Genomic DNA, 13,084 nt, shown 5'->3' with positions numbered 1-13,084 from the left:
ACAGCTCTGTCTGGAGGGATGCTTCCTCACCTCCCCTTAGTTGATGATGTTCAGGCGCACCCTGGCAGGAAGTGATAGACTACAGTTTCCTTGTGCATAAGTTGAATTAGACTAAGGTTTCTTGTGCATAGGTTGAAGGTTGCTAGGATATTTACCTATCATCTTGTTGCTATTGCTTGTAGGATACATCCATGGCCAAAGGAAACTACTGAGTTAAGTATTCAGCAAATCCCATTCATTCTTACATTTCACATTTTCTTTCATTAAAAGGCAGCATTGCTAATTTATTCATTAAACACATGCTAATTGAGCACTTCCTGTGTCCTCACCACTGTGGAACTCACTGCAAACGAGTTCTGAATCAGATTCACGAGGCAAACCAGTAGTCCTTAAAAATTAAGTTGATAATACTAACACACCCCATTTTGAGAGCCTTCATAAAATAGAGATTAGAGATATAAAAATACAATGCTTAGAAAGCAATAACTACTTCCATAACATTTGGACTCTAGTTTTGCATGTATATTTTTACAAGCATAGTTTTCAACAGAAGAGAGAAACAAAGAGTTAAAAGGAATGCTATTGGTGCCTGGCATGAATAAAATCATTACATGGCTATCATTGGAAAACTCCAGTAAAATGAGAAATGACAGGGCTGTTAATGACATCAAAGTTCTCATAAGCCATGTTAGGATGCAACCTCTCTGACTTCAACAGTCAGCTGATATCTTAATATCAGCAAATGCACTAAAAATTTAAGCACTTTCTCGTCTCTGAACATTAATATTAAAGCTAGTCTAATGTCCCCAAACTCCTAAATTCAGATTAGGAGCCCTTTCTCTATCCTCTTGTATGTTTTTTCCCTATCATAGAAAATTGCAATTTCCTCTTTCCTAATCAAATCTCTTCACAAATCATAGCTATGTGTAAATATGTGATTCTCTTCATGAAACCTCTCAGTATTCAAGCAGACCAGCAGAAATATCTGAGCCACAGTGGGCAGAACATAATCAGCAGGTACTCATGGTCAGAAGGAAATGAATGGAACTCTCCACAGATAACTGAGGTGAGACTTAAGTCTGGCCAATGAAGAAGGGCATTGTAAGGAAAGCTGTGTGTGTGTGTCAAGATGTTTTAGGAAACACTTCACTACATATTTTTGATGCGTGCTAAGGGTTTATATGAAGGGAAGTTTGAAGGGCCTGAAGAATCCAATCAATGGAATCTGTGGGCACTGCTAATCACTTCCTCAGCAGATTGTGGAGAAGCACTAGAAACTCATTAGCATGAAGAGTCCATGACTCAGAATCTAGACATTGCATACCAATTTCACATTCTCTACCCACCCCAAGCAGACAGCCCTATGAAGTGACACATTATACAAGATGGATCTTTACAGAGTAGGAATCAATAAGGGCCTTGCAAACACACACACAGTAAGTATTTTATTACTTTAAACTCTAAAAGCAGGACTAAAGCTATGGAGAGCGCTTCAGAGTGCCAGTCATTGTCTCCCTATTCTACACAGTGTCTATCAAAAAGCATGTCTAAGACTGTGGACAATACTTCAGAATGCCAGTCACTATGCCTTTACTCCACGTGAATGTCTATCAAGAAAAGAAAAGAAAGGTTTCTAGTTTATGGGGTATGTTTTTCTTGGAAAAGTTGAAATTAATACCTTCCTATTTGTTGCATCCCAACAAAGCTGAATTCTATACAGGTACTGCCTATCTAAAGAAAGATTTCAACTAGTTGACTAGAAATCAGTTAAATGAAATCTGAGTTCTACGTTCAACTGTGTTGATATGTAAATAAATGTTTAGGAGCATACCTACAGGAAAGATAGCTTCAACAAATGCAAGTGCATGCACAATTTATAAGGAAGTGATCCATGATATCTGTCCAGTGCTCAATGTAAGACAAGTTCTTTTTATCTTTGGGGGTGTTTTCAGAATTCCTCAAACATTTCTCCTGCCTCTGCAACACTCCAGCATCCATGAGCACCCATTGTTCTATCACACTGACCGCTGGAATTTCTCTGCTTCTCCAGGGTCCCTATAAAAGAATCATTCCTGTTATTTGGACTTGGTTCCCCTTTACTTTATTTAGTTAACAGGCAACATTGGCCTAGAGAGTTCACGGTTCTCTAAAACACAATATGCACACAAAGGCCTGAAAGCCTTAGGCTTGCTTTCTATTTTCTTAAGTGCAGCCAGTTCATAATCACACGGTATCTCCTGCACTCAGAACGAAAGGTTACTGTGCATTGGGCAGGGAAATGATTATAAGTTTCTGCCTCTGAATAAGGCTGAATAAAAATAGAGAAGTGTGAATTAGCTCACATGGAGCTCACATGAGTAGGTCATGTGGTGGCGCACCCTGATCAGCAGTCTCGTTTCCCTGTCATGTCAGAACGCACAGCTACGTGCCATGTGGAGTAAAATGTCTTCTTTGGCTTCTGGAACAATTTCAGTGATCCCATTGTCAGTGGCCAACTCAATAATCATTTCTTCTGTCCCCACAAAGAATACTTTCCAGGCTAAGATTGATAAAAGGGGAATTTTAGTTGTACGGAGACTAAATCTATAATTTAAGTTGTAATTCAATTTTCGGTTCCATAGGTTTTGAAAGCCAAAGGAGGAAATGAACGGCTACTGTTAACAATTTCCATTATGTAATGTTAAAAAAAAAATACCTTTGCTATATTTTCAGACCTTTTTCCTTTCTCTCTTTTTTCATAAGTACATAATCTTATTTACATATGTTTTAATCAACAGTGAGAAACTTTACATATTCATAGGATACACTGTGCCATTTTTACATGAACTCTTTTGTGGGGTTGACCTTTATGCTTATTCTGATTCAACCAAAGCAAGTGGCCAGAATTCCCTTCTATCGAGTACACGTCTACAGAAGACTCATCAGTACACGCTTAGATCAATAAACTAGACAATGAACTATCAAAAGTCAGCAGACACATTACTTACATGAAGCCCTATAACTATTCCCTGCCAGAAGTACCATGGAACTAATGGGAGGGCTGGGTGTTCAAGCCCTCAGTACTATCTGGTACCAGGCACTCTCACCTGTGCCTTATCCTCCAACTATTTGAGCCTCAGAACCCTGTGATTCCACTACTGTTGTTCGCAAATCCTCTTTCCAGGTGAGGAAACCGAGGCTTGGAAGGAATGTAATTTCCTAATGGTTGTATCACCAACAGGGGACAAATAGGGATTTCTACTAGAACCATTTTAAGGGCAAAGGGTGCCCTTTTCTCCTATGACCCAATAGTAACACCACCCCTGGCATTAAGGAATATGATCCCTGATAAGAATCAAAAGAAAGAAATGGAGCATTTGAGAAGAAAGAAGGTAAAGAAGGCAAGGTCCCATAACACACTTTGTATTCAGCTGATTTCTTTTCCTATTAGGAATATTTTACCAATTTGGTACACTTTTCTGAATTGTGATTCCCCTCTGGGCTTTTCCTTAAACACCAACTCCACTCGGCATCATTTTCTCCTGCTTCGATGGAGCAACTAAAAGGAGCACAGGAGACTTTGCTGCTGGTAAGTATTCTTCACCTTTCCCTGGGGCGGAACTCTCTGTGCTAGGAGTAGAGCCTCTTTCTGTATTCTATATGTAAACTCAGTACTCAGTGAACATCGGGACATGCCCTTACTAGTTACTGAAGCATTAACCGCACCACAGTAGTCCTCCAGCTTCCTTTTTTATAGCTTACCTAATGGTATTCCCAGACAGTGACACTTATGGCCCTGGCAGAGCAGTGCAGTAGGCACTTTCCCATTTCTTTAAATGGGATTTACAGAGTACCTACATGACTGTTAGTACCAAATAATATGATGAACCGCATGTTCGTCTTTCTATTTTGCAAAGTTGTGAGATGGAGAGACAGATAAATAAGCAAGAATAACATAGTACACTTGGTGCTTTGGTAGAAGAAACTAGAGCCCTGAGAGGCAAGCATACGGCATGTCTTAGTCAACAGTAAACCAGTAAAGACATCTAAAATTTGACCTCTTGTTGGGACATGAAGCAGGAAGAGGCAGAGTTCTAGGCAGGGAGAATATCATGTGCAAAACTGAAGAAGAAGATGTTTTTAAAATACAGGAACTAAGTAAGATATATTCCAGTGATCTTGAAACATACAGGCAAGATGAAACAATAGAGGCAAGAGAGAGGTGGAGGTCACTTAAAAAGTGCAGGGTACTGATGCATAGTACAGACTCACTTAACCCTTTGAGCAAGCTGTTCATGGTAAAGGTTTAAAGTGGAAAAGTGGCATGGTCAGACTTACATCTTCAAAACCTCGCCATGTCTGCAGCACAGACACAATATCCAAAAGGGACTACCATAAGGAGGAACATCCAACTCTCTTGGTGGTTGCCTAGAAGGGCAACACTGGTGACCCAAACAGGAGTAGCATCTATGGTTTTCAGCATCTGTGGAAGGGTTTTTGGAAGAAGGTGAAGGAAGACGACGTCCAGTAGGTTCACTGGGGAGAATGAAGGCTTGGGATGTTTTCCATGGTTATTGTTCATCAAGACCTGAATGAACTGAAGATGCCATTTATAGAGACTGAGAAACACATAAGAAGAGGCTTGGAAACAGATGGTGAATTCAGTGGAGCTAAACTACAGCTGAAAGACTCCATGGATACTCAAATGCAAAGTAAGAGTGGGTAGAAAGTGACTTCTCCCACCTCAGATGATTCCTACAGCCAGCAAGACCCAGTGCACATCTTGGCAAGCACAGTGCACCACTAAAGGCATCCTAGCCAAAAGAGAACCAAAACCGTGGACTACTAGATGACTCCTGAATGACTGGAAGGAAAAGTATGTTGTCCCTTGTAATGATGGCTTCGTTGTATCAATGGATTTGGGAAATGGAGACAGTAGCCTCCATTGCTATGTATTCATATAATGAATACAAAAGCTAACAATAAAAGGCACCCTGACTTTGCTTTCATTGATATGTAGCATTTTAGTCCTCCTATACAAATGAAAAGTGCACTTGCTGTAAATAATGATGAAGACTGGCCAGAAGCACTGAAAAGGAACTGACCAACTGCAGTGCCTCCATCTAACGAGTTAATAGTGCCTAACCAATTGATTGCATAGAAGTTAATAAAGTGTTATTAAATTATGAAAGAGCATAAGGAAATGCATCAACCAAACATAATGGATGCTCCTTACACAGCAGCTAAGATAATAGATAATATGGGAGGAAAATCAGGAAAACTTGAACACTAACTAGATATTTGATAACAAAGATACTGATTTTGTGCACAATAATCATATTGTGTTTTTCTAAAAATAAAATCATCAAATTACCTAAATGTTGGCTGTAATACCTGTAGATGAATCGCAAGACTAGTATTTGTGATTTATCCCAAAGCTATCTAGAACAGACAGAAGGTGAGGTAAACAAGAACAGAGCTGAAGGAGGCTTACCCATGATGAAAGTTACAACCATCAAGAGATGGGCGTTGGTTAGACTGAGGGTTCTTCTACACTGCCTCTCCATTCGTTTACACTGGGATTATTTCGACACCAAAAGTTTAAAAAGCTACTCATGAACCTTGAGATTTAAGAAAAGCTAGTGTGGAGACCAAAGAAGAAGAGCAAGTGTGTGTAGTGAAGCAGAGCTTGTCTCAGCAGTTTTAGGAGAAGAGTTCCAGATCTGTTGAGGAGCAAAGACTGAGAAGCCCATCCTCTCAGTGTTTTCAGTTTGGGCATGGCTGGAGGTGCTCTGGGGTTTGCTATGTCTCACTATGCTCTCAGCTCTTCTCCATTTCCAGTTTATTTGATTGGACCTAGATCTCATTAGACGGTCCGTAATACCTGCTCTTCTCTTTCCAATGGGATGTGTACTTTTAACTTTTCAGGACACTTGGAAGCAATGTTAGGAGACATGCCCTCTTCCCTTTCTTTCCACATGCTGATATTTTTCTTGCTGCTGAATGCATTCAGTAATGTCATAGTCCCAGGAATAATCTATTTTAATCACCTCCCACCAGGGAGTGAACTCGGGTAGCAGATCACATTTGGTATAGAAGTGAAACAGTAGAAATGCACGTTACTAACATGCTTATTCCACTGCCACAGGGAGCCCAGTGCTCAGCACACAACATCTTAAAGGAGTAAGAAGAAACTGATGCCATCTCTTCTACACTTTGCCCTCCAACATCTGCCTGGCATTGATTGAATCCACACCGACTTCATCACAAAGCCTGGAACCAGAATAAATTGTGATTTGCTTTTAACTAGAGGTTAAGTAACCTCGAGTCTTAAGAACATTACTTTCAGGGGAAAAGGCTGCCTGATACAACCATTGCAATTTCTTTCCTGTTCAGATACTTGTGGAAAAAGTAATACTATACCTTGAGAGAATTCTATACATAATGACATTACAGGATATAGTGACAGTACAGGTTGTTCTCCTGACAACAAATCCTAGTTCTGGCATGGAGAGACAGGACTCGACACCTGGAGGAGCTTCAACAAGAAGACAAAAATCACCTATGTTGCAAGGGCAGAAAAGAAAAAGTTACGGAAAGAGGAGATAAGAGAGAAAGCCTGCTTTGCCCTGGTTCATTTGAATGTGCCAACACTGTTTCTCTGAGAATAAAAAGAGAAGGCATCACTGGCCCCTGCTAGGTAGTCAAGATAAAAAGGAGCTGCCATCATTTAGGGATCGATAGGCTTCCTCTTGTTTGCCTGTGCAATCACACCCTTTATTTGAAGGTTTGTAGTTAACATTGCAGAAATTATACACAGCAGCTACAATCACATCTTCTCGGTACATGGTCCAGATCGTATTCTAAGTGGAAAACTGTTGTATGATCTACTTTTGAACAAGATCTTTTCTTAAGCAACAAGCACAATATATGTATGTATGTATGTATGTATGTATGTATGTATGTATGTAGTCAAGAAATTTGAGACCCTTGTGGATATAATCCTTTAAATTTAAGGAAATAAAGGGAAAAGAATAAAGGTTAAAAACACACCCCCATGTGCAGTCATTTGTGCAAGAGATGGTGAATTGGTAACCATATGTATAATTCAAAGAGCTCAAAATATATACGTCCTCAAAGCACTATGTCATGAACTAAAACTCTGTACTTGTGGGCATGCTGTTTTATGTTCTCATAACTACCAGAAGCATGTGCTTCCAAAACCCACCACGCTTTCAGACATTCACCTGAAGTTACCTTTGAGGCTTAGAAAACATGTGTGATATCTTCCCATCCTCCCTTGAAATAAAGCCCTAGCTAGGCAGTGCTCCTTCCCTTCAGTGCTCACGTGATTCTATGAGATTAGGGTCTCTGGTTTCCAGATTACTTAATTGACACTTTATTTAAAGGTGAGCCAGGAAGCACTGGCAGCTGTTTGTGGTACTGCCTTTTGTGGGATGCTTGAAAGAACACAGAGGTAGGACTTAGGTCATGGGTGAGAAGACACCTTTCCATTATTTTCAATGAAGCCAAGAACATGTTTAAAATATTTTGTGAGTCAATTCTCTAACAGTCCCTTCTTTTTTATGTCCCAATTGTACTCAGGCTTTAGTGACTGAGCAAGACAGCCTTCACTTCTTCTGTCCTTCTTAAACATTTGCAGATATTAGGTGGACTTTACATGTTAATAAAACACTCGGGATTAACTGAGGCTAACCATCAGTTCTAGGCCCTTATGAAAGGTTAAAGGAGGCAACAATGTAACTTATCTAATCTGTTGTTGGATGGAATTTTCCTCTTGCAAGACTTGAATGAAAAATAGGCAAACAGGGAAATGGGCAGGGAGGAGTCTTCACACCCCATCCAGAGCAAGGCATTAGTTCTTTTTTAAAAAAAAATATTTTTTATTAGATATTTTCTTTATTTACATTTCAAATGCTATCCTGAAAGTTCCCTATACCCTCCCCCCTGCCCCAGCTCCCCTACCCACCCACTCCTACTTCTTGGCCCTGGCATTCCCCTGTGCTGGGTCATATAAAGTTAAGGCATTAGTTCTTTATGTTCATCTTTTAATATGATGTGGATCCAGACAATGTGATTTTGCATGATTCCTGAGATATTAAAATTTTGGTTCCATAGAGTTAATTCCTTGCATCTAAGGGATGTTCGTGTGTGTGTGTGTGTGTGTGTGTGTGTGTGTGTGTGCGTGAACTTACCACCACTAAGTACTAAGTTCAGAAAGAAAATGAGTTCCTCTGAGTATAGCATTTTTGCATGCAGTCAACTCCCTACTCTAGAGCACTTCCCATGGTTTCGGCCCATTAAGCGGAGCACAACAGCTTGATGAATTAATGCTTATATAGGCACAGTTGGCAGCTTCTAATTAAATAATTATGGCTAAGCAGCTGCACGGAAGCTGTTATGCACCCTAGAAAGCCAGCTGTCAGTTTTATTGGTCCTAAGACAGAGGAAGAGTTAATACGTAGCTCTGGGTGTTGGGTACAAAAGGGAAGTCTATGGTTTGCAATGTATACAGTTAGTATGAAGCTCCTGTGCGTTTTGTGGTAGCCTATCCATGGAGCTATGAAGAGCAAACTGCTCCTCAACAGCCCAACAAAAGAAGCAGCAATTATATGACCAGATGATTGGGACATTTCCAGAGCATTCTAAAGAGGGCATAGTGTCAGACAGATAAACCCTTGACGAACACAGAGTCACCATCAACCTAGACATTAAATGCATCAATTAGGTGGGTAACTGTTTAAAAGTCAAGTGTGCAAACATATGGTTGAACTAAAGCACATTTCCCCTAAGTCTTTGAAGAAGGTATGTGTTCTATCAGATCACAGAAGTCACCAGCTCCTTCGCAGAGGATTTAAAATCTAGAATCTTTTCTTTGTATGCATGGGAAATTTGCCCAACAGAAGAAAGCAGTATTTGTTGAGTAAGCTCCCACCTAAAGGAAGATATTAATTACCGTGACCACAATTAGGGTCAAATAATGTTTGCTGTTCCATAGACATGAGTAAGGTCTTGGGACAGATTTAACTTTTTCTTCAAGGGCCATCTTGTCTATGAAGTGCATACATAGCATCACCCCTGAGTAGAGATATGGTGACCCAGTTTGGAGAAACCCTGCCTCCCGCTGGCTTCTCTGCCTGCACCAACTCCAAACGGAGAAACACAACTATAGGCAACAGCCCGGTCCAAGAGACTCAGTCATCTCTTTATGTTTAAACAAATGTAGACGATCATAATCCTGAGTTCTAAAGTTGCTTTAAAACCAGCAGAAGGGAGTGGAATGCTAAACCTGAGAACATAGTCCTTGTCAAATGAACTCAATACCAAGGCCCAAATCCAATTGCTCTTCTTCCAAACCCCCCGTGGCTTGCATTGTAGAATGCCCTTTCATAAGACAAAGTTATCCACACCAGAACTCTCTGTTTAAGCCAAAACACAGTCTTAGAGAGAGACCTACTTGAAGGCTCTGGTAATCCTTCACATACACATATTAAATATATATATATATATATATATATATATATATATATATATATATATGAATGAATTTTATCACCTCAGATCTGAGGTATTTGCATGTGGTTGGCAATCCTCTGGGATCTAGTTCCTTTTAGATGCATCTTAAACAAAGTTCAGCTTAATTAAGCCTGCAGTGCAACTCCATTCTCAGTAGAAAATGTTAAAGAACCACACAACAGATTTGCAAGGCCCATAAAAGTAAATTTCAGACCTGGGGGAAACGGGGTGCTTTTCAGCAGTCTACACTGCCATCTAGCCAAGACCAGCTCACTCTCTGTACAAAGTCCATTTGTGTTCTGAAAGCCACTAATGAAAGCAAGCCTGCAGCAATCAGCCGAACAGACCCCAAGAGGTTAGCTGGAAGGATTGGCAGTAGTCAGTCCTTCATCCGTTCTGACTCTGCAAAACCTCCAAACCCTGTGAGCCAACAACAACCCCACTTTCACAAATCACTATGCAGGAAAAAGTCACATATGCTTGCTTAGAAACTATTCCAACATCATCGGTCCCTTCTGATTTTTAAAATCTCTGACTATCCCGTGACCTCATTGGAAAAGACCCAGAAGATTCCTCTGGGGATAAAAGAATCTCCCAGTAAGGCTCTGAAAGAACTGAACTGTAGCATCAAGGACTGTACCTATAGTTTAGCATAACTGTGATCCCAAGCCAGGATTCTTAGATACTAACAAAACACTAGACCATACACATCTATGAAGAGAACTAGTACACACAAAAATAAACAGAAGCTACTTACGATAGAAGACGTACTCAGTATAGCTCGACCAGATCTTGTCTTCTGTATACTGGTTGACAAAGGATGCTGTAACCGAAGAGTTACAGGCCACCATGTGGAATCCACACTCTGACAACATATCAAAAGCTCTTTCCAGATGTTTGAACTTGAGATAAAATCTGGAGGTGTATCTTTCTGGAGCTCGGTCGGGGTCTCTACTTTCATTCAAAGTTTCTCCAAAGACTTCCTTTGCCAAGGAAATCCTTCCGCAAACCAAAATCCGGGGAACTCTCCGGAACTTGGCATCTGCTTGCCCCTCTCTGCCCAAGGTACAGGATCCCCTGTAACCCACAGTAATAAAACCCCATTTGCGGTCATGAGGAAGCAGCGAAGAGGGGGGGCAGATTCTCGTGTCGCTTCCTTGGGAGGCATCTTCGAAGTCACTGTGGCAGAACTCATCCGGGCTTTGCTTGACATCCTCAGGGGCCAGGAGTTTGACGAGGTCAGGGAGCTGGAAATACTCAGCTTCTCTTTTCAGCCTTCCCCTTTCTGGAAAGTGATCAGGCAGGACCACCTGCCTGTCCCTGAGATAGTCCAGAATATAACGAAACAGGAAGCCATCTCTGTCAATGAAAAACCTTCCCTTGGAGTCCTTGGCTAGATCGTTAGCAGTATCTCTCTTTGGGGAAAACATTTTCCACAGGAGAGAATGGGGGATGCTTATCAATGTGGAATGGCGAGTGAAGTAAACCTGGCCGCCAACATTCAGCTCTATGACTTCAGGGAAGGAGTTGGGAACAGCAGCCCCCTGGTCCCGAGGATAATAACGGCTACAGTTCCCACTTAGAGCCATTGTCCCTTTCTTCTGCAGCCTCCTGGAATTAAAGGTGTAATCCAAACGAGCTACAGCCCTAGACTTTGCATCCACTCGTAAGGTAAGGAAAAGGTACTAACTTTTCTTTTTTAAATTACTCCTTCTTACCCTGGTTTTGTTTTGGTTTTTATTCTCCCAACAAAGCAAATTTTAGGAGAGTCCACAGGTGAGATAATGCTGGAGGAGAAGTTAAAAAGCTGGCTGACAGCGAGCTCTTACTTCACAGGATGTAATAATCAGCTCGTCTACATTCAATCTTCCATTAGGCTCAGTAGGCAAGAAGGCCAAATGCCCAGTTACTCAGAGGTCTGTCTAAGAGAAAAGAGAAAAATCATTTCCTCAGACCCAGAATGAGTCAGAAAAGGAGAGACCTCTGGGGAGAGTAGAGAGGGAGAGAGGGGGGCAAAACGACAGGGAAGAGGGGATATTATTTTTACATAAGCAGCCTGCACCTACGGACTTTAATCACTCCTTAACTGAGTGAGCTCTTCCCTAGGGGTGTATTGAGTCTTAAGTTTATCCACATGCCACTGTCTCCAACAACTGCTGTTCAAATCGATCCTGTTTGCAAATCTGATGTGAAAGGCATATGCAATTTTCAACTTCCAAAGAGACCCGTTTTTTATTTTTATTTTTTTCAGCAAGACAGAGAAAGCAGTGAGTCTCTGCGCTTACCTTAGCGAGTGCTGAAGACTCAGTTCTTGCGAAGAAATAACCCTTTCCAGAGCAATCAGAAACCACAGCCACACTGAGCCTGGACGGACGTCTTGTCAAATCCCAAACAGGTAAAGGACATTGGTATCGATGAAAAGTGTCAAGAGATTTGTGCTCTCGGAAAACAATGATTCCACACTTAAGCGCTAGTAGGTGTACATTTCTATGTGTGTATGAATGTATGTATGCATTCACTTCTAATCTCTAGTTAAAACGGATCCGGGGAAAAAGTTGAACGGAGAGGATGCTGAGAAGTGGAGCGGAGGAAAAAAAAAATTCAAGCAAAGCTTCCGTAGGAAAAAAAGAAAAAACGAAATCCAAACCTTATAGAACAGATAGGTCCTTTGCACCTGGGAGAGTTGCAAGAGGTACCCGGACTTAGAGGCATTCAGAGAGCCCAGAGGCAGGGCGACAGACAGATGCGCCCCCCAGGGTCTCAGCAGCCACCCCACCTGCCGGCAAGGGCAAAGGGACGCCCATGTCCCCGCCAGGTGGGAAGGAAAAGCAGCCTGGAAGGCGAGGAGACGCCTGCGGGGCTTGGGCTCCAAAGCTGAGGTCCCACGGTGCCAGGAGCAGTTCAGATGCTGTTGTGTGAGCAGTGCAGGCAAGAAACCATCCAGGGAAATGACTATTACATCATCTTAAAGGAATAGGGCTTGGAGAGAGCGGAGGCAGCTCGGAGTCACGTCCTCGGCGGTGACAGGTTGCCAGCACTGACGGGGACATGCGCTCGCGGTGGGCACGGGACCAGAGGCGCTGGCTGCTGACACAGGGCGGGGACGTTGCACTTGCACAGGGGCCCCCAGCCTGTGGTCTGGAGTTTGCACAAGCAGCCTCTCTGCTCTGTCTTCCTTGGTTGTACCTCCACCGCAGCCCCCTTCCCCCCCATCAATTACCCTCCATCCTGGCTGTGATTTTCATTTGAAAAAAAAAAAAAAAAAAAAAAACCTCCGGAGGAACTCTTCAAATGCGTGACTCTGCAAAGGAGGTGCACTTCTCCTTTTAAGCCATTTTCCCTTTAATCCTATGGAATGTTCAAGTTACAAGTGTTCGGAATTTTTTAAAACATCTTTTGATTACAGTCATACTCACTCAAATGCCCTTTCCCATTCATTCCATCCACCAACACACACACACACACACACACACACACACACGAACAGGATTAAGGATGCTCTTGCAAAATTCAACTATCCATAAAAAACTAGGAGTTTTAGCAGTAAGTCATTATCTTGACTCACCTG

General features: G+C 41.8%; 1 protein-coding gene across 1 annotated transcript in view; it reads right to left on the bottom strand.

The window, feature by feature from the left end:
* Window positions 1-12,528, bottom strand: part of Kctd16 (potassium channel tetramerization domain containing 16) — a 274,370-nt gene extending 261,842 nt beyond the window's left edge. The window contains exons 1-2 of the mRNA XM_021214948.2: window positions 11,802-12,528; window positions 10,274-11,438 (exon numbers count right to left, since the gene is read on the bottom strand). Of these exons, the coding sequence (XP_021070607.1) occupies window positions 10,274-11,105 (832 nt within the window). The 5' untranslated portion in view covers window positions 11,106-11,438; window positions 11,802-12,528. The remainder of the gene's footprint in view (window positions 1-10,273; window positions 11,439-11,801) is intronic.
* Between the last annotated feature and the right edge of the window lie 556 nt (window positions 12,529-13,084).

The sequence above is a fragment of the Mus pahari genome, chromosome 15, assembly GCF_900095145.1.
Source record: "Mus pahari chromosome 15, PAHARI_EIJ_v1.1, whole genome shotgun sequence".
In the NCBI taxonomy this organism is placed as follows: domain Eukaryota; kingdom Metazoa; phylum Chordata; class Mammalia; order Rodentia; family Muridae; genus Mus; species Mus pahari.
This window is presented reverse-complemented; position numbering and strand designations above follow the sequence as displayed.